This window comes from Xyrauchen texanus, chromosome 48 (assembly GCF_025860055.1).
Source record: "Xyrauchen texanus isolate HMW12.3.18 chromosome 48, RBS_HiC_50CHRs, whole genome shotgun sequence".
Lineage (NCBI taxonomy): Eukaryota > Metazoa > Chordata > Actinopteri > Cypriniformes > Catostomidae > Xyrauchen > Xyrauchen texanus.
In genome coordinates this window covers 7,088,168-7,110,937 of record NC_068323.1, presented here as the reverse complement: position 1 = coordinate 7,110,937, position 22,770 = coordinate 7,088,168, and the positions used below count along the sequence as shown (strand labels likewise).

Sequence of the window (22,770 nt, the reverse complement as noted above, 5' to 3'; positions counted from 1 at the left end):
AATCCGCTATAAAAAAAAGTGTTAGGCTGGACTTTATTTTATTAATCGGGAATTGATTGGATCGTGAACAGTGGGCGTTACATGTATAACCGGCCCTGGTCACCCCGCCCCAAATGGGACTCAAACTGGGTCTCTGGCGTGGTAGGTGGATGCGCTAACAAGGAGGCTAAAGGCTACAGCTATCTACCAGCTGGCTCCCGTTACACTCACCCCCCTAAACCTCACTCCCATCCGGGTCACGGCACAATTGTAACCGAACTTGGTCGCCCAGCTACGAACGGGACTCAAACCGGCATCTCTGGCGTGGGAGGTGGGAGCGCTAACAATGAGGCTAAAGGCTATAGCCTTTAGCGTCAGTCGCTAGTGCACCTCTTGAAGTCAGGAGAGTGAGGTTTACACACTTAGCAGCTATCTACCAGCTGGCTCCCGTTACACTCACCCCCCTAAACCTCACTCCCATCCGGGTCACGGCACCATTGTAACCGAACTTGGTCGCCCCGCTCCCAACGGGACTCGAACTGGGTCTCCGGCATGGGAGGCGGGTGTGCTAACAAGGAGGCTAAAGGGTACAGACTTTAGCGTCAGTCACTAGTGCACCTCTTGAGGTCAGGAGAGTGAGGTTTACACACTGCACAGCTATCTACCAGCTGGTTCCCGTTACACTCCCCCCCCTAAACCTCACTCCCATCCGGGTCACGGCACCATTGTAACCGAACTTGGTCACCCTGCTCCGAACGGGACTCGAACCGGCATCTCCGGCATGGACACTGAACAGCTATCTACCAGCTGGCTCCTGTTACACATGCCCGAACTGAGTCTGAGGTGGCTGGAAGAAGGCTTGGTGATGTCATCCAAACAGGAAAGGAGGAGCAAGTTTGCATAGACAAACTATTTTTCTTTAGAATAACATATACCGATGAACTAAATCCAAATTAGACTAGGAACATGCATTAAGAAAGTAAATAGCCTCAATTTTGATTTCATGTTGACAAAAAAAGCACTATGTTAAAGCCATGGGCGCACTTCTTCATAGCTCTTTGTGACACAGTCTCGCTTTAATCAATTCTTTGGCTCGTGTCTTACTGGCACACTTCACTACAGTAAAAGTGCAATCCATTTTAATTTGCGTTACGGTCTGACCGTGCAACTCAAAGACCCCTCTCTATTTCTTTCCCTACTTCAAACCACTTTGTGTTTACTTGACCACTGTGCATCAGGGATGCCAATTTTGTATTTGAGTAGTTTTGCTTGGGCCACTTAGCTAAGTGCCTCTCTTTGGCAGGAGTAACATTAAAAGATGATGGATGAGGAATGAGGAGATTATAAAAACATGTGTGCGTGTTTGTGTACAGGGTCGGGGAGATGAATACCCCAGGAGGGTCTTTGAAAATAGTTTCCCATCCCCAACCGCTTGCAATCGTCCTGGTTGCTGATTTCTGTCGGGACGCCAAAGCGAGACTGTGTTATGTGTCTGCTCTGAGAAAAAACTGCTTTAGGGTCCATTGGGAAATATCGGGCCCTTGCTCAACGCAAAACTCTTTAAAATGTCTAAAGCAAAGCATTCCTGGGAGAGAGAGAGAGAGAGAGAGAGAGAGAGAGCTCTCACATCTCTGGAATGGTTGTCTTTTCCACCAATGAAATAGTGTTTGTCAAAATGTTAAATGTTGGCCCACAGTCATTTTCATTACGATCGAATCTAGGAATGTTTTTTTGGGAGGGGGGATTTTCTCCCCTTTTCTCCCCAATTTCTCCCCAATGCCCAATTCCCAATGCGCTCTAAGTCCTCGTGGTGGCGTAGTGACTTGTCTCAATCCGGGTGGCGGAGGACGAATCTCAGTTGCCTCCGCGTCTGAGACCGTCAATCCGCGCATCTTATCACGTGGCTTGTTGAGCGCGTTACCGCGGAGATGTTGCACATATGGAGGCCAACACTATTCTCCGCGGCATCAATGCAGAACCCACCATGCGCCCCACCGAGAACGAGAACCACATTATAGCGACCACGAGGAGGTTACACCATGTGACTCTACCCTCCCTAGCAACCGGGCCAATTTGGTTGCTTAGGAGACCTGACTGGAGTCCTTCTGGATTGAACTTGCGACTCCAGGGGTGGTAGTCAGCATCAATACTCGCTAAGCTACCCAGACCCCACAATTTTTTCATACTCCTTTAGAATATGAAGCAATTGGCATGCAGGAGTTTGATTTGACACCCTAGTGACACCTGTTTGTAATGCTGTAGGATAGGGAGTGACACAAGAGAAGGAACCACGAGTAGAGGTAGACTGATATATAGTTTTTTCGATTAATCAGTGCTGATAGTTGCTTTATAGAACCATCAGTTATCGGTGCAAATCGGTGTAAATATAAATGCTATAAAAAGCTTAATTTGCTAAATAGCACTGTTATGGAGCCAAGTCTGTCATTTCAAAATAAGGGCCCATGGTGTTTTTTGGGTTTGTGGTAAAAAAATTCCACTTTATGGAATATACCAAATCTTTAACTTTTTCTGGGTAGAACTGGGATTTTTGTAAAACAACTGCACTAGCGTCCATATTAGCAAAAGACACGAACATTCATTAATGTGCAATAATCTGCAAATTACTGCATTCATACTAATTTTCAAACTGCAATGGACTCCGCAAGGACAGCAGACACCACCCCTAGGGGGCGCTCACACAGGGCACCCTATTGCATTAAAAAATAGCTAGATGGAGCTAGAAAACACAATGCAAAGGTCTTGAGATGTTTTTAAAAGTTTTAGTATGACATGCTTGTCTAATGTGTCCTTCTGACGCATGTATACATAAACAAACAAATAAAAAGGAAGTTTTACCTTGTGTAGGGAGAAGGTGCGCACACAGAACGTAGCGAGTTCGATGGTGTCCAGGAGCGTCACTTGAATCATACCGTAGGTCTCCGTCCCTCTACTGGGCCAGTACTGATCGCACTTTATCTGCAAGTAGATGAGAGGACAGAGGGGGTCATTAGCACACTTAACAGACTTGAATCACACACACACACACACACACACACACACACACACACACACATTCAGTTGACAAACACCCCTTCCTATATTTGTCACGCTGCAACTCTTCGTCATTCATCTAAATTAAAATGATGTTAAATACAAACACATGCGTGCATTGATTATGAATTTGACCTGTTATATATTTGAAGTAACTTCGGACCATTACATCAGGCAATCTTTTAGATTATTAATTACTTATAATTACTTATTCTTAACGAGCACCTTTGTCTTGTTTTTTTTCCCAGTAAAAATATTGATTATGAATGATGAATTTTATTCAGTGTACATTTAAATAACTTCTAAATTTTATGTCAAGCAATCTCAATAAAAATGAAATTATTCTCGATATTAAAATATGTTCTCAAAAATAAGAAGTAAGGCATGACGTGCCATGTTTATTTTGTGGGCAGGTTATTTAGTAACAATCATTTGTTCACTAGTATCTAAAATATACATTATAATTAATTAAAAAATATCTAAAATATACATTATAATAATTAAAAAATATCTAAAATATACAAAAAATATCTAAAATATACATTATAATTAATTAAAAAATATCTAAAATATACATTATAATAATTAAAAAATATCTAAAATATACATTATAATTAATTAAAAAATATCTAAAATATATATTCTAATAATTAAAAAATATCTAAAATATACAAAAAATATCTAAAATATACATTATAATTAATTAAAAATATCTAAAATATATATTCTAATAATTAAAAAATATCTAAAATATACATTATAATTAATTAAAAAATATCTAAAATATATATTATAATAATTAAAAATTATCTAAAATATATATTATAATAATAAAAAATATATTATATTATAATATATATATTATATATTAAACATTATAGTAAATATTATAAAGTTGTATATAATTGCATAAATGATATAATATAATATATACAATGATATGAAATAAAATCCCTTAAATATTAAAATATCTTTACGATATTTACACGTTTTCAGATCATTGTTTTCACTTTATCCTGTTTCGCTTTTTTACTTTTATACTTTTTTGTTTTGCACTTAAACTAAGTGAAATAAATCTGACATTGCAGTAAGATATATGCTTCTCTTCAAGATATATCCTCTGAAAACAATCGAAATATCTTATTTAATGTTGCTTTTCAAGGTTATTTCTACATTTTTTGCAGTGTGCTGCATTTGCGCTGGCAATAAAATGGCATGGGTTCGAATCCCAGAAAACGTCCATGTTAATAAAATGTATAGCTTGAGTGCAATGTTTGGATAAAAGTGTCTTGCATTTCGTATAAATAAACAAATGCAAATGTGTCTCATTGGAAAGTGGGCTGCTTCTGAGAGCTTCCAAACAGCTCCCTATTGATTCACAAATCGACAGCAGTGATTGAAATGTACACTTGGTTGGAAAAGACCAACCGCCGTCAGCCCCAGGGGTTCACACCTGCAATCACGAGCCCTCCTTGCCTACCTATGACTCCCACTAACATCACATCAGTTACCCTAGCATAACGTTTTCCTTCCCTTCTTTGACACCTGGCACATTGACAGACCCCCGGCCTGCCACAGTCCTAATAAAGATTCACTCAATACAGAGTATGGCGTGTCGGGGCCGCCCTCCCGTGCCCTGATGCGATGTGACAGCCCGCTGCTTCAGAAATGTGCAGGTTTAACGCTTTCTTTGCGCTTATGTTGCAGATTGAACAGCTCACTCTGATTGCATCTGACAGAGCTCTAATGCGCCGTGTGGCGCCCACTTAGATGGTGAGAGAGAATGGCAGAGAGAGAGAGAGAGAAGTGTCCTGATATATTGACGGTAAGTACACCAGTGTAGGGCTCATCTTCAATAAGCTCCTGGGCTGCGTCTGAATTTCTGTGCTTTAATAGTATGTACTGAATTCAAAGAATGGATCTTTCTCTTTGTGGTAAATGGACCACACTTCCCTGTTAGAGCTGAGAGATGATTCCTAGTTGTTATCAGGCCGAGCTCCTTTCTTTAATTCCCTCCATTTTTCTCTCCTCTTTGGTTATTCATTCAACCGGTAATGGCATTTCAACTGGAATAATGTCAATTTGTTCAGTCTTTTTAACAAGCCCAGTCGTTTAGACAAGGCTAAAAGAGCCAGCCTATTATCTTTTAAGGAACACTAGCTCTGTTCAAAAACCTATATGATGCATACCTAGACCGCTCCCGATGCAAAGGCCATTTCAAAAGTATAATAATGCTGCTTTCTAAGAGATCGTTCAAACAAATGCATTCTTATGCTAAAATAAGGTAGACGCCGTGCTACAATGGTGATACAAGGCCAGAACGCCGGCGTCAGCAGATGCATTTTCAGAAATGTTATTTCTTTTTAAGTAGTTATGGCATTTAAATAAGTTGGCGCTCCTGTGAGATGGCAATGGATGTATCCTACGCCGATAGAGCAATCTCTGAATGCATTGCAATGGATTTCTGACGTCATGACAAAGAGCTAACAGCATATAAGCGGCAAAACAGTTGGGTAATTAATCAACCTATTTGATTGGTTTATGTTTGGCTAGCCTCACCCTTGACTTCTCCTCCAGTCTTGTCATCATGACAACCGTAGCAGCTCGTTGCTCCCACACCATCCTCCAAAAGTCTCCGAATGTCTCGGGCAGTGGTCCCTGTGTGGCTATGTATGCGTTCTGCTTCCTGTAGCCATCGATGTAGTTAGCGTTGATGTAATCACTGCCTGTGATACCTGTAAACAAAGCATGAGGGTAGTAACTGTGAAAATTAGAGCCGTAATGGCAGCGAAATTCAGTGGCAAATTCATTGGCAATTTGGTTTTATCATAAACATAACAGAGGATTGTTAAAACCAAGAAATCTATCAAATTATGGTCTTAGCATCTTAATATCTTGGCAATTTTGCGTCTCGATTCTTTGAAAACAAGTTTTAATATCTAATACTGCATTTTTTATCAAGTAAGCGTATCTTGTTTTAAGGAAGTTTAGATATTTATACTGGAAAACAAGACTGAAAAAACTATTTTTGCATTGTAACTATAACTTAACTTGTCCCCTTTTAAGATAACGGTCTCCTTAGGAGTTTTAAAATGGCTAATGTTGCAGTTGTGTGAGTCTGTTAACTATTGAAAAACTAGGAGTGCTGTTTTCTACTTCACTAACATGATATAAGGTCACACTCTGGTAAGAAGCTACTGTAGAGCTTGCAACATATATCTATCATAGAAAATAATCTCAAGCCATCAAGCTTCTTTGCTGCTTTCTTATTTTCTCCCCAGCCTTTCTGGCCTGTCCAGCCCTCCCAGGGCTGCCGACCACAACCACTGCTACTGATTTAGGGCCAGATGCTATACGATGGAATTAGGCTGAAGTAGGTATAAATCAGCTGAGTAGAACCCACGCTGGACCCTTTCTCGCTCTTTCTGCCATCACTCTGGGCGGCCGGCCGTAAATCTCCTTTAAAGGAGCCAAAAACTCTCCCTATAAGCTCACCATCCATGAAATGCCTGGAATAGAGGTGAAGCCCCTGTGTGCTAATGCTACAGGTTGTGACAACCAAAGTTGGAGTCTTGATTGAGTGACCTTGGTCTTGAGACGTTTTAAGATGACATAATTGTGGCATTGGTCTGGGTCTCAAAAGGTAAAGTCTTGGTCTTAATCTGGATCTGGGCATGGGTCTAGAATTGGTCTGGGTGTTAGGGGATCTGGTATAGGTCTGTGTCTTTGGGTGTCTGAAAATGATCTGGTCCAAGTGTGGGTCTTAGGAGGTCTGGTATCGATCTAGGTCTTGGCTTCAAAGGCCTATTCATGGTTTGGGTCTTTGGGAGTCTAAAAATAGGTTTGGGTCTTTAGGGGTCTGGAATTAGTCTGAGTTTGAATTGGTCTGGAGCTGGTGTGGGTCTCAGGAGGTCTGGTATTGGTTTTAGTCTAGGTGTAGGGGTTAAGGGTCTAGTCTGGGTTTGGACTTTAGGATTCTGAAATTGGTTTGGGTCTTTTGGGGTCAGCTGGTCTTGTAATGGTGTGGGTATTCAGAGGTCTGGTACTGGTCTAGCTCTGGGACTCAAGGGTCTAGTCTTGGTTTTTATGGGGTCTGAAAATGGTCTGGGTCTTAGGGGGTCAAGTACTGGTCTAGTTCTGGGTTTTTGGGGGTCTGCAATTGGTTTGGGTTTGAGTTGTTCTGGTACTGGTGTGGGTATTTGTGGGTCTAGTACTGATCTAAGTCTGGGTCTTTGAGGGTCTGGAATTTTTCTGTGGTATTAGTGGGTCTTGTACTGATCTAGGTCTCATTCTTTTGGATCTGCAATTAGTCAGGGTCTTGGCATTTGGTGGTCTGGTATTTCTCATGGAATATGACTCAAGAGTCTAGTCCTGGCCTTGGTCTTCGGGGGTCTGGAATCAGTCTGGGCACCAGGGAGTTTGGTATTGGTCTGGGATTAAATCTTGAAAGTGTTAGGGGTTTGTTCAAATCCCTAAACCATAACTATGAGCAACAGAATAGTAATACTTGATTAAACACCACTAATTATAAAAGGATTGAAACAAGTCATCTATAATTACACTTGGGAGCCAGTGCTCGATTGTAACCTCTCTAAAATAACCTACGAGAGCAATATTTAATTGTGCAGTTTACCCAACACAAAAGCATCAAATACAAACACAAGCCCATGGTGCTAAACTGTTGTTTTCATGCTTTATCAGTGAGCACGAAACACTTGGCCGTGCTCATTTTCAAGCCCCCACTACACTGGAGAGAAGGCAAAATTAGCAATCAGAGGGAAAAAGACAGAATGCCATTAAAAGCCTCTACCCGTCTCACAATGCGATAGCGGGAGTGTTCGCTTTAGTCATAGCTAAGTGAACAGCGCACGGCTGCCTGCACGAATTGTTCGACTGCTGTGTCTAATGGCGAAATCACTGCACTGTAAAATGGAAATTTCGAACTTGATTAATTTATGCATTTATGGGCGCTGTCTTTGTGATGATTTTGTTACACCGTGTTATTGCTCGTCTAAATTGGTTTGTGGTGAACTGTGGCGAAAATCAAGGTGACGCCAAAACGAGGGAGGGAACTTGAAGGGGGGAAATAAGTGTAAACAAAGAAACAATATATCTATCCTCTCAGGGTGTTTTGCAGGTTTAATAGCAAAAAGCTCTTTTGAAAGAGAGGCAGTGGCAGCAGTTTCTTCATTTTCGGTGACATTTTCTGTTTCAACCAAAAGCTTGACAGCATCTATACCTCACTTGACCAACTGAGGGTCTCACAGCACTCTTGGACATTACTCCTTTACGAACCCTTTTACCTCCACAGGTAAACACATAAACACATTGTGCATTTTCAGACACTGGCTCTCTAAACATAGGTAAAATGATTTATAAGGACAAACAGACATTAAATGACAAAATATAAATCCCATGATCTTCACAAATGGACAAAATATATCTTTTAAATTAATTTGAAAGGTTTTTAGATTGTGCAGTGAAATATTTTTTTTCGAAAAGTCCTTTATGATGCAAGATGCATATGAGATTAATCATTCATACATTTTAGATACTTGAATACAAAACGTATGTATGTAGTGACACTAGGGGTCAAACTTGGGGGCCCCAAACACCTCTGAAATTCGAGAAGTCCAATGAGAATTGGCGAGTGGAATTTGCTTGCTACTCCCCCGGACAAACGGGTATAAAAGGAGACGGCTTGCATCCACTCATTCAGGTTTTTGCTGAGGAGCCGAGACAGTGTCCTGGCCATTTCAGTGGGTAGGTCAGTGTTGTGGCAGGAGAGACACAAGGTCTCGTACCCTCCACCAGGGAACGGAGGTTACAACACTAACCAAGACATTCCCTATCTGTCACTCACTTGACGTTGTGTCGATGTAGTGACACTAGAGGTCCCTCTACAAAACGCCACAACCAGCTGAACTGTGTTATGCGGAACGGCGGTGCAAGTCAATCAAGTCATTTTTATTTGTATAGCGCCTTTCACAACACACAACGTTTCAAAGCAGCTTTACAGAAGATCAGGCATTAACAGAAGATAAAAACCGTAATATATATAATGTCTTTGAGACACCATTGTGTAGTTTGATAAAATAGGATTGTGAATTGTGTTTAAAAATAAGTAATTAAATAATAATTGTATTTATAACCCCAGTGAGCAAGCCGAAGGCGACTGTGGCAAGGAACACAAACTCATAACCTTGGGAGAAACCAGACTCACTGTGGGGGCCAGTTCCCCTCTGGCTGACATCATGAATATAATGACAATATTACTTATGCATAGTGCAAGTCATGGTTTAAAATTATTAAACTAAGTAAGTGTTAAGGGTCAGTGCTTAACGATTTTGTAAGAGCTGTAAGATTAATGACCAATGTCTTTGAAGTCCATCCCGGATTAACTGCAGATGTTCACATAGATGCAATTGTCCTTGTTAGTTGGCTGATGAAGGTAGTTGGCAATTCATTGATAGTCGATGTATTCAATTTCAAGAGTGTAGTCCATCATTAGACTGAGGTGATGCAGGCAGAGATCAGTGAGTTGAACCACAGTTCAACCTTGCCGGTAATTTCGGTGAGGTCTATCCTAAATCCAAGGTTCAGGCAATGGCATATGAAGTATTCCATGTCTTATGGTTAGAGTTTTTCATCAGCTCATCCTCTGAAGACCATCGTAATAGACTGAAGTGATGTTTGGCTATTAGACATCATCACACAGCAACACGTAGCAGTGGAGTCCAACATGAAGCAGGAACGGAGCTGGATCCCACCGGTTATGTTGGCCTCAGGACAGGAGTTGCGAGGTTAAGACATGGAAACAAATAAAATAATATTAGCATAGATGCTATTCAATTTATTGCAAACATATAGATCATGATGACTGTTTCTGGTTCTTGCAGACCCAACTAAAGCAGCCTAATTGTGAGTTGAAGGATAAATTAGGTGTATGCCTGGCTAAATAGATGAGTCTTTAGTCTAGACTTAAACTGAAGGAGTGTGTCTGCATCTCGAACAGTGTTAGGGAGACTATTCCATAGTTTAGGAGACAAATATGAAAAGCATCTACCTCCTTTTGTAGATTTTGTTATTCTAGGAACTATTAAGAGGCCAGAATTTTGTGATCATAATGAACGTGATGGGATATAGCGTGGTAGAAGGTCACATAAGTACTGCGGAGACCATTCAAAGCTTTGTACGTAGTTAACAGAATTTTAAAATGAATACGAAATTTAAGAGGTAGCCAATGTAATGATGATAAAATGGGGCTAATATGATCATATTTCTTGGTTCTCGTTAGCACTCTGGCAGCTGCATTTTGAACCAATTGAAGTTTATTTATTGATCTTGCTGGACATCCTCCCAGTAATGCATTACAATAATCTAGTCTTAAGGTCATGAACAGGGGCGAAAATTTCATAAAAATTTTGGGGGGGACAATAAACATAACAATTCTCAAGAGCAATTTTTGAAGGTTTTTTTTGTCGTTGCCCCGTTTGCATTTGTATTATATTATTTCTTAAACAATTATTTTAAGAATATATCATTATATTATTTACAATACACATATTTTAATGATATTTTAGGGGGGAAAACCCTCAGAATATACCCATTTCTAGTATTTTCAACATAAACGGGAGATTTAAAATCGGTCTGTAATTAGCAAGTTCTCCAGGATCAAGATGTCTTTAGTTTGATAACTGCCATTTTAAAGTTTCTTGGGACATGTCCTAAGGATAGCGAGGAGTTTATCATATTAAGAAGATTCTGAGATTCTGACCTCTTTTAAGAGCTTAGTTGGTATTGGATCTAACATACATATTGTGGCTTTTGATGCTTTGATAATTTTTGTTAGCTCTTCATGACCTATGACAGCAAAGGATTGAAGTTTCACATGAGGAAAATTATGAGACACTGTTTTCTAGGTGCTATGACAGAGCTGACCTGGCAGCTACAGGCACTATCCTTCGATGCACTGTGAAATACCTCTAATTTTGTATTGTTCCACTTGCGCTCCATTTTCCGAGCAAGTGTGGTCACTGTACCATGGTGCAGGGCTTTTTTCTTGAATTTTTTCTACAGGGGGGCTACACTATCAAGAGTGCTAGAGATGACTGTATTTATATTTTCTTTTATTTCATCAAGTTCTTCTAGGCTTTGGGGTTTACTGAGAATATGAGATAGATCTGGAAGATTATTAGTGAAGCTATCTTTAGTGGTCGAAAGAATAGTTGAACGATAGCGTGGTGTAGATTGAGTAACATTATCTGATCGCAGCAGATAATATCTGATATGTCATCACTCTGTGGTAGAATATCTATATTATCAACATCAAATCCATATGTCAGAATTAAATCTAGCGTATGATTATGGCGATAAGATGGTCCTGTCACATTTTGTCTGACTCCAAGAGAGTTGAGAATATCGATAAATGTTAATCCCAATGTGTCATTTTCATTATCTATGTGAATGTTGAAGTCACCAACAATTAAAGCTCTATCTACAGTAACTACAAGATCTGATGAAATATTTGCTAATTCACCAAGGAAATCAAAAAAAGGCCAGAGTGATCTATTTGCTGTTGCAAGGACAAAAGACGGCTGAGTTTTTTATTTATATCTGACGGTGTCAAATTAAGCATTATTAGTCCAAAAGACTTGTATATATAAATGTATATCCTGTCCTCTGAGTAACACCAAAAGCTTCACTGTAAATTGTAGCAACACCTCCTCCTCGACCCTTCAGACGAGGCTCATATTTATAAAAATAACCTGGGGGAGAAGATTCATTTAAACTAATATATTCATCCAGTTTAAGCCTGGTTTCAGTCAAACAGAGCGCATCCAATCTATGATCTGTAATAATTTAATTTACAATTGTGCTTTGGTAGAAAGAGATCTAATGTTTAGTAGCCCTATCTTTATATGAATTATCCTTTAATTAGTTTGTTTTTGTTCTAGTTTGACCTTAATAATTTTTTTTCTAAATGATTTAGTGAGGGTTTTGTGTTTGGTAGTTCGGGGAACAGACACAGCCTCTATAAGATATCTAGGTGATACAGTCTCTATGTGTTGTAGTTTATGTGACCTGTGTGACATCTCAAGGCAGCTTGCAGATATTCGGATTAACCAGTTTGTCTGCTTCCTGAACTGGGCCCAGTTAGTCAGTTAGGGAGTGGTGGTGGCATATTGGGCTAAAGCACATAACTTGTAATCAGAAGGTTGCTGGTTTGATCCCCACAGCCACCACCATTGTGTCCTTGAGCAAGACACTTAACTCCAGGTTGCTCCGGGGATTGTCCCTGTAATAAGTGCACTGTAAGTCGCTTTGGATAAAAGCGTCTGCCAAATGCATAAATGTAAATGTAGTCAAATACTATCATTATTAAGACTTTGAGCCAAATTACTAGAGAGGAGAGTGGCACCTTCCCTAGATGGATGGTGTCCGTCTCTCTTTAGTAGGTCAGGTCTACCCCAAAAACTCATCCAATTGCCTATGAATCAAATTGTATTCTTCAGACACCACTCAGACATCCAGCCATTCAGTGACACTAATCTACTATAAACCTCATCACCACGATGAGCAGGGAGGGGGCCAGAGCATATTACAGTGTCTGACATTGTTTTTGAAAATTCACATACCTCTTTAACATTATCTCTAGTGATTTACGACTGGTGAAGCCAGACATCATTAGTGCCGATATGAATAACAATTTTAGAAAACCTACGTTAAGCATTAGAAAGCACTTTGATTTGATTTCAGACGCTCTGGCTCCCGAAATGCATTTAACAATAATGCCTGGAGTCTCTATTTCCACGTTCCTTACAATAAAATCACCAATAACAAGGCCTCTTTCAACATGATTCTCAGTGGGTGCATAACTGAATCGGGAGAATCGATTGGAAACCCTAACAGGAACAGAAGAGTGGTGTCGCTTTGCTAAGCTAGTATGCCTCTGAGACGTCACCCAAATGCCCTGCTGCGGGGCTCTACAGCCGGAACCAAAGTGTGTGTGTTGCTCTTTGTAGTGCCTGCATCCAAAACAGTATCTACTGGCTTCTCTTTCTCACTGACCTCCACTAGCGCTCAGATGCATGTCTCTAACTCATTAACTTTCCTGTCAGCTTGACTAATTCCTTACATTTATCACATGTGAATCCCTCTCTGCTGATGGAAGAGGCTATTGTAAACATGTGACATGCAATGCAGGAAGAAATAACATGAGCTGATGTAATGACTTACCGCAGTTGTTTGTTGTTCCTGAGCAGTTAGGGTTTGAGATCGATGTGAATCCCTCATGCAATTGTTTGTTGTTCTTGATAAACTGTGCTTTGAGATTGATGCAGTAATCCGTGTAACACAGAGGAGAAAAACGGGCGAGCGCTCTAAAATGCATGCAGTGTAGTAGCGATAAAATTAGAAAGCGGATGCACGTGGAAAATGCACGCAGTTGACTCGCGATAAGATAATAATGTGAGGGGAAACCCGATGCATGCTGAAAAATGGCAGATGTTAAGGATTAAAGGTTTTACCCCACGGAGACCACATCCTGCGAAAAGGGGAGGTTAACATGTGGAGAATACATCACATGGACTTACCAATGGGGAAGTACCACATATGGAAAGAAGTTCTTGCGGTAGGTCCTTCCTGGAAGGGAGGACCTACAAGCGCAGCGACACTCTGCCCAAGACACGGGTTTGCCATCAGGGAAACCGTACTGTGGGGTTACCGACAGGGAACCACCACATATGTAGCACTTATCCCAAGTACAAGGGCTGACATGACGGGCATACTTCAAGAGTACTGGGCCTGGCATGGAATTCCTCCACTGAATTTGCTTGTTGCAGGGTGCTGGGGGAAGAAAGACATCCAGGGTTTGCTGGTCCTGGGAACTCTCGTGGACAAAAAAGCACACAATATCCGCACTGTGTGCAAGCAGTACACCCATACGCATACCTACCTGTTTGTACCTGCTAACACACGGGATAAAACTGGCTGAATTGTAAAATCCTAGCCCAGCCCACTGCCCTACAGATGTCTGTTGGAGAGGAGCCGTTTGCCAGAGCCCAGGAGGATTCCACAATCCCAGTGGAGTGTGTTCGTACTCACAGGGGGCACGGCACGCCCTGACCTGGCAGAATCTAGTAGGCAATCCTCTGTTTGGAGACAGTCTTCCCCTTCTGCTGTCCCCTAAAAAAAAACAAAGAGCTGCTCAGAGCGACTAAAGCTCTCTGTGCACTCAAAGTAAATATGCAAGGCGTGTATTGGACACAGCAACGATAAGTCTGGATCTGCCTCTTCCCGGGGCAGCGCTTGCAAGTGCACCTCTTGATCATTAAAAGGGGTAGTCTCTGTACTATAAATGCTACCGTCGCTGTGTTGTCCATCCGGACTAACACGTGCTTGCCCTGGATCAAAGGCCGAAACCTCAGCAGAGCCAGCAATACTGCCAGAACTCGAGGCAGAACGCCTTTCTTCAGTACGATGAAGTACTGGCAGTAGAACCCCTTCTTCATCTCAGCTGGAGGGACAGGCTCTATCACGTCCTTCTCTAGAAGGACTGTGATTTCCGCATGCAGAACAGTGGCATCCTTGCCTGCTAGTGAGGCAGAATGGATGCCACTGAACTGTATCGCATAGCCGAGTCAGATTGTCCTGAGACAGCACGACAGGTTGGAGAGGGCTAGCCACGCCTCCAGACTCCATACAAGGGAACCAAGGGGACAATCACCTTTGACATACCTGCGGATGGGACCTCATGGCAGGGCGGAGCAGGAGCTGCAAGTCTAGAGGCCTCACATCCCAAACAAGTGGCTGTGCTGAGAGAAATGGTAGAGCACTTACCTTGCTCAGTGTACCCACCATAGGACCGGTCAGCGACGGGAGAGGAGGCTGGGCATCCTTGTGGCGTGTCACATGGATATTTGTGTGTGTCGCAGCTGGGTGCACGAAGGAGGGGGACTCGCATCCACAGCACCCCTGCTGCGAATGTTCTGTGTATGGCTGTCATGACAACGATGGCCATGTGACCCAGAGAATGAGGAATGAGGCTTTTTTTCTGAAAATGAAAGTGCTGGTGCCCCTTGGGCATGCAGACACCAAAGATTCTCCTCCCTGCCCTCCACTGGGGGACAGAGTGGTCTGTGTACCACCTCCTGGATGACAGTGGGTCTCCTCACCTCTGGGTCTCCTGTCTCAGGGATGCTTCGAAGTTTTGCAGGCACAGGTGCACCAGAGGAACCTCTGTGTACCCAGAGTGTACTGGGGAATGGGAGGTCCACAGGGATTCACTCGGCGGAAATGCTCCCATTAAAGCCCCCAAATCGCCCCCTGTGCTAACCACCACGGCCTTGGAGTGGCTTTTTTCTCTACGATCGCAAAGTTACCATGGTCACGCTCTCGCAGTGAGAACATGAGCCACCCACGAATGCTGACTCAGCCGTCAGAGGATGAGAGACACTGACCACAACCAGGAACTGTATGGAGACGGAAAGGCATCTTTAAAAACTCTCCATCAGTGCTCACTCTTTAATAGAAAATATACTTTTTAGTTTGACTGCTGAAGTGCCCAGGGGGGGTTCTCTGCACTTATCTGTGCCAGGAGAGTGAACCCGCTGTAAATGCGCCATATATCCAACAGCTTATTCACTATTCTACTCTGAACGGCTCCGAAGAACAAATCTGAAAGAATGGATGCAAGCCGTCTCCTTTTATATCCGTATGTCCGGGGGAGTGGCATGCAAATTCCACTCGCCAATTCTCATTGGCCTTTTCTCAAAAGAGGTGTTTGGGGCTCCCATGTTCGATCCCTAGTGTCACTACATCAACACAACGTCAAGTGAGTGACAGATAGGGAACATAAATACACAACACACAATATACATATTAAGATGTTCCTTAAAAAATATAGTTAATATGGTGTATGGGGTTCTGCCTGACCTTCAATGGGAGCCAGGATTACACGGGAGTGGTCATAGGCGATGACGTTGGCGTAGCGGTTCTTGGGTTTATTGACCTCCAGGTTGGAATGTTCCCAGGTGAACTGCTGGCCCGGATCGATGGACTGGGGAGAGAAAGTCAAAGATGAGGAAACAACCCCAACCAATACTAATGCTAAGAGAGAATATCATTTTGAACATTGCCATCGAAAGTTGGTGAAGAAACCGAAAAGAGGCCAACAATAGAAATTTTCATTCATACATTGACGCATTTCCTAATAAAGGAAGTTTTGGAAGGACATCTTGAAGTGCTTGTCCTTTTTATTAAAAAAGAATAGCCAATAGGCTTTAGTTTACTTCACAGGAATGAAACATGATTTGTTACTTGCTAGCTAGTCTATTGTTGGTGGTATTAGGGGGAAGGACATTTTCATTCTAGAGAGCATTTGATTGGACAAAATCTATTCAGTGAGATCTTAAATATTTTTGGTTCATTTTCCCAGTACTAAATCTGCTAAAGGTGTATATTTTAACTTTTAAGAGTACACTAACATTTAAGGCTAGGGTTACTTTGCTTTTTCATGCACTGCTATGCCTCACACATAGTCGATTGCTGTATCCTTTTAAAGTATATTCTTTTGACCGTGAGCCTGTACAGACATGTTCAACGCATGTGCACTACAACTACTCAGTATTACAGTCAATGGCAGGCACACACTGAGTGCCTGTATGTCTAAATTTCTTCATAAGCACAGTACGCATGTCGATGTGTGCCTAGAATAACTAGACTACGTGCTGCACGCACGTGAAATTTGCATCACTCACATTGTGTGCACTCGGAAACCTGATGTAAACTTTGGTCTTAAGATTGCTTCAAAGCTAATAGGCATGAAATCAAAGCTACAAAACTCTGATTTGTCTTTCAGAAAGAGGGGTTGAATGAGTCTTGAAAAACAAAAGTAGTGGGATGATGGAAAAACAGGAAAGAAATGAGAATCGTTTACAAAGTAGCTCAGATAAACAATCACAACACTATAAAAGTCTTTCTCGTTTTGCCATCACACTGCACATTAAATTGTAATTAATAGTCCACTATCGCTTTAAATATCCACGAGTGTTCTGACAGGTAGCTTTTTTTTAGATCATTACACGGACAGTGAATAATAGCAAAGGAAACTGATAAACGAGTGTGTTCTTTCCTGTGAAGGACAGCGAGTTCAAACCAGCCTGGCCTGACGTTGCCAAGATAAATGCCAACGCATTCCCAATATGAGAATTTCGGAATAAATATTCTTTCCCCCGTCAGTGTAATTTAGTATTCCATTATGATTCTGAGCTCGTTTGCAGGCAATGGCTCCGTCCCAGCTTTTACTAGCTATAGGGATGTTTTCATTTGGGGGAGCGCATCTGCATGCTAAAATTGGGGCCAAATAACCCACAAAGAGGGGTTTGATGTAACTATTTACCCTACAATGATTACAGGGACAAATAAAACAACACCAACAGTCCACAGGTTGCCTGTGTTGTCAAACGTGTCTCTCTTATCCCCCCTGAAAGCTGCCTATGGGATTTTAAAACAACTCAACCTGGATTTGTTTGGTTTTGTACCAAGCCAGATGTCAGACCGTACTGTTTTCTGAGATCTAACAATTCAAGTGCGCATGGAAGGTTGATGATGTAGCCAGGAAAAGGCATCAGAGACATTCTTAACCTCTTTATTTATTCCATAAATGAAAGTCATTCAGGTTTGGAACAATTTGAAGGACAGTAAATTATACCAGATTTTTCATTCGGGTGAACTATCCCTTTAAATCGAATTTGGTAACCGCAACAATTTTTGGCGTAACGCTCAACCTCATCTCTAAACAAACCCACCGACATATTCTTCTACTCTATATCACCTTCCATCTCCAACTCTCCAACTCTCTTCTCTCATCCATTTTTCTACAGAAATAACTTGCTGATTTAACGGCTACACACACGTGTCCTGAGTTGCACTTTAATTACAGTCACTTTATAACTGTCTGCTACCTCAATAACTGCTATGTGCATAGAACATTATCTCATAGTATGTTATGTTTACATTTTTAGAAACTGTCATCTTTTTGCACTACTGAGTACTGGTCGGCGCTGCACTGTCTATTGTCCTGTTCATTGTCAGTAATTTGTTGTACTGTCCTGTACTTTTTGCACATGTTTGCACGTGCACTTTATATAGGTATATATAGGTATTTTATATAGGTATTTTATTTCGTTGTGTAGTCTCATGTGGTCCTATGTTGGTCCTTTGTTGTTTTTATGTAGCACCATGGTCCTGGAGGAACGTTGTCTGGTTTGCTGTGTACTGTACTAACTGTATATGGTTGAAACGACAATAAAAACCACTTGACTTGACTTGACTTACCTTTGGCATGCAAGCGCACCCTAAAGATGAGCCATCAAGAAAATAATCAAACGAAAATTCCATTCCACCCTACGATTTGGTCATTTGTTCTTCTAGAGAAGGGAGTACCAACCTTTTTTGTCTACTGAACCCTCGAGACCTAAATAATTGACTTGAAGTTTAATTTTAATTAATGTTCTATATACACAATAATAAAGCTGGTCATTATTGAAAAATAAACCCCAACAGGGTGATCAGGATACCGACATGTAGCCGAAGGACCATGTTTTGCCCTGAAGGGGGTATATTTTTGAATAAAATCAAATAAACAGAGTTTTGCAATAATCGAATAAATAGGGCTGAGAGTCCTGCACTGTTATTGGTTGCTGAAAGCAACCCAAAATATTTAATTTTGATGCATCAATATTGCATAAATTCAACCGTCTTCTAGTATGCTTGGCTACTAATGGCTGACATTTCTTCATGTGGTTAGCACTTGCCGCTCACTCTAATCAATATGCCGCTAAGCCAGTGTCCCAAAAATAATAGTGTGTTGGCTCAACTCAACCGTTCCCGTGTTTCTGCTGGGATATCAGGTCTGGCTCATGCTGGCTGCCATTTAAGATGGCATTAAGCTCCGGGGATCCTGATGGCAGTGCTGCTGTTGCACACTGCGCTTTGAGATGGACGACAACATTTCCTCTATGCAAATGATGGCTGATTCAGCAATAGCGAATGCTAATCAGCAGCCGCTACATTTATGAGCCCAGCATTCGAAGCCGAGACAGCCGTGCCACTGCAAAGCTCAATAACACTCCAGTAACTGCCATGCAAATGCTAAAATTAAGACTGGGAATGTCTCAGCTTTGATAATACGCAGGAAAATCCACTTGATATTGGTGGAACATTTGTAACAGCTTTTAAAAGAATAGTTCACCCAAAAATGACAATTTTTACTGCTTACTCTCATTATTCACTGATAATCTTCCCTTCCTCGGCAGCTTTCAAATCAAATATGTCACAAGACACTCAAGAACCAATTGCGTTTGGCACCAATTGAGTAGAATGGCGTTGATGCACAATTTTGTAGCCCAAACGACTGTAGAACTACATTTTAGAGGTAAAGATTAGCGAATAATGACTTACATTTCAGTCTGTTCCTCAAATATAGTGCACAAATCATATGGATTACTTTTATGGTGCTTTTTATGTCATTGACAGAACCAGTCCCTATTCAATTTCTTTATATGAAAAAGAGCAGCCAGAACATTCTTTGTGTTCCACGGAGGGATCAAAGACTTACTAGGTTAACTGTCCCATTAATGAAACAAAAACTGGTCTCTTTCTTTGGACGTGTTTACCTCATACTCCTGGGAGAGCTTCAGGTTGTCGTTGGCCTTCAGTAGCTCCGTGTGCTCGGCCAGCTCTGCGACAGGTATGGGAGGGTGGTTCATCATACCTGCACACCAATCAGGAGAAGGAGACGGACACACAGAGACATGGTCAGTTAGATGACCATGGACAATATAGGCGATAAGAAGCCAAATCCGAACATTGGTGAAACATACAGGATCAGGGTTTAGGGGGGTGGAAGGAGACACCCAAGCAGGTGACAATATGAGATGGGGATTGGAGGGAGGGACAGAGGGACACAAGGGTGATGTTAAGGACACCAGGCCAGAGCTCTACGTCGTCAATCTGACCAATGAGAATCGTCCTAATACAGAAAGATTTACTGCATTTATACAGAAGATATAAAGGAAGGACCTAAAGATGATTGCTAAGGTGCTACAAAAACCCCAGACCAATTACAACTCGATGATAGTGGGCCAAATGGTGCTTAATAGCTTTGCAATATTGCCACAGTGATGAAATTTACTTTCCCCCTCAAAATATCTCAAGCAGGATGACAACTAGTAAGCTCGGTGCGTACGACAAACTATACGTTTGTCCTCAGAGAGCTAAGACAAAAGGAGCAATGGGCTTGGTTGCCTTTGTGAAACCAAACAAATCTCCATTCAGACTGAGCAACAAGAACAATAAATTGAAAAGACCCTTAAAAGCAGCCCTTGAGAAATTACGCCTGTGTCTACAGAGGCAAAATTGTAATAGATTTAATCAAATGCAAAATCAATTTTTCACAGAGAGTTACAACTGAGAAACGGACAAATTAGCATTTTGTTTGCAGTCTTGTGTAATAAAATACAAAACAAAATATGGACTTATTGTTCCTCTTTGTTTGCCCAAGACCACTCATTTTAATTATGTGGAAAAAACTGGAAGGCTTCCACATGAAACGCAAAGAGAAAAAAACGTGAGCGAGAAGTAGAAAAATACAATATTGCCTTTCCCTGGAGTAAACTTCCATGCCTTAATATATCTAACAGCTTCTCTTTTGGTAGAAGCTTGCAATAGTTTCCTTATGTAACCCTTCATTTGAACGTTGATTGGGAAAAAACTCAGGGTGAGTGGAGTGATGATGGGGGGTAATTGGGGTCCCGTTGGGGATGTAGCTTAATTCCGTAAGAGTTCTGGCCTGGTTAAAGATGGCCTGACGGTACCACTGCCAAAGTGAAGTGCAGTGGCTTCTGCTCGCCTTCAGTTCAGCCAAAGCTAAGCAAGCGCATCACGGAAAGCATTCACCCATGCTAACCCTGCAGCAACCTACATGTGTCCCATTCTGCTCCCTAGTTCCCTACAACATGTATCATTACATAGCGAGCATGAAATGGGACACTAGCAAGGGCTTGCTAGGTTGTGTGTTAAAACGTAGCTGGCAAGTACCAACAACAACGCAGTATAACAGCTATGTGAATCTTTGTTGTAGTGCCATTTTGAAATATGGGCCATCCTCTATTACAGCCGATTCGCACTAGTTTTTATGGTGAACTTTAAAATGTCTGACTTCCTACGAAGTGGATTGAGACACACCCTAAGGCCTTTATGTATACAATAGTCCGTCTTGTTCCCTTAAACAGACGTGTTAGCTGTGATGTCTCGGACCAAATGCCACAATTCCCTAGGCCTCGTTGTGGAGTTAATCCACCAATGTGTCATGGAATCTGGGGTAAAAACTGACAATAATGTCTATTTATGCTAGACCCGAGTAGCCCTTCCTAATCTGGATGCTAGCGTTTTTATAGAGGGCATTCGACTTTCTTTCGTCTTCACCAGTGTGAGGTCAAACGTTGGCTAAATGTTGACTTCTTGCAAGTGTACTGCGATATAATTAAGCATGAATAATCTGCATAATCACATTAGCCATCCTCAATTTCACTCCTTGTTCACACTTTATTTTCTCAAAATGTTACGTAGGGCTAAGGACTTTACTTTGGATTAATTGAGACATGGGCACTTCCTCCTTCTATGTTAATTTGACACAAACCGGACACGTAAAACCAGACAAAATCAAGCTTTGACACATGTTTAGACTAACCCTAATACCTAACCCTGAACCCTAACCCTACATCACAAACAAACGGATGCAAATGACCCATTATTCCACAGGAACACAAGGGTTCGTGTGTGGTTTTTCTCTGAAACGAGGCTTACCAAAATATGCTAATGCATTTGTATTTGTCTACTGTCATTATGGACCTTAGTCAGGGTACACGCCATATTTAATTTCACGTGAATGAAATCGAGGTTGTAAGGAAATAAAAGTACAGCCAGTCCATTAGGCTTCTTCTACTATTTTTTGGTCGTTGTTGTTGGAAAAGCCTTTTCAATGCTTGGTTAAATGTATCTATGCAACGTATTTAATGGACTGGACTATGTGCCTTAGTCTGGTTTTCATTCATGTCCATTTAAAATATGGCGTCTACACTGACTGAGGTCCATCTTGCCTGCAATTCCGAATTTGCTAATGCTAACATTTTTGTTACTCCACAAATATGTGTGCTCTGCCAGGAAATGGTCTTAAGATATTCTCTGGAATCTGTTGTATTCTCCTAAGGTGAACCAAGGTAATATATGCCAAAGCACTCTCAAAAAGATGCAAAGGGCGACTTTGGCAAACAACCCGAGACCTGACCTGCATGCTAAATGCTAACAGCCACCACAACGCAATGAGGCCATCTAGAGCCAGTTGAAACCCAACTATTCTGAAGATGAACACTTTTCATTCTCAACATATTCCTCAACTTTGCTCTATGTCAACAACAATGACTCATGAAACCATTTTTAATCTTTTGTCTCCATAAATAAGCTCTTGTTTGTTTGTTCCGCACAGCGTGAGAAACTATTCCATTTAATCTGATCCGAATGCGAATTGTGCTTTAACCTCAGCATAATACAAAATGGTTTGCTTGTTATTGCGTTCACAGCAAACATGACGTATTTACCTAAAGTTAAAGACACGTGCAAGAATGTTTAAGCAAGGCCCAACAGGACAAAGTATCATTCAAGGACACGCTGCTCTTG

The 22,770-nt window shown here is 41.4% G+C and overlaps 1 protein-coding gene across 1 annotated transcript in view; it reads right to left on the bottom strand.

Moving 5' to 3' along the window:
• LOC127639434 (receptor-type tyrosine-protein phosphatase S-like) overlaps positions 1-22,770 on the bottom strand; it is a 191,540-nt gene that overhangs the window by 19,005 nt on the left and 149,765 nt on the right. Inside the window, exons 25-28 of the mRNA XM_052121448.1 lie at positions 19,710-19,807; positions 15,967-16,090; positions 5,590-5,765; positions 2,836-2,955 (exon numbers count right to left, since the gene is read on the bottom strand). Of these exons, the coding sequence (XP_051977408.1) occupies positions 2,836-2,955; positions 5,590-5,765; positions 15,967-16,090; positions 19,710-19,807 (518 nt within the window). The remainder of the gene's footprint in view (positions 1-2,835; positions 2,956-5,589; positions 5,766-15,966; positions 16,091-19,709; positions 19,808-22,770) is intronic.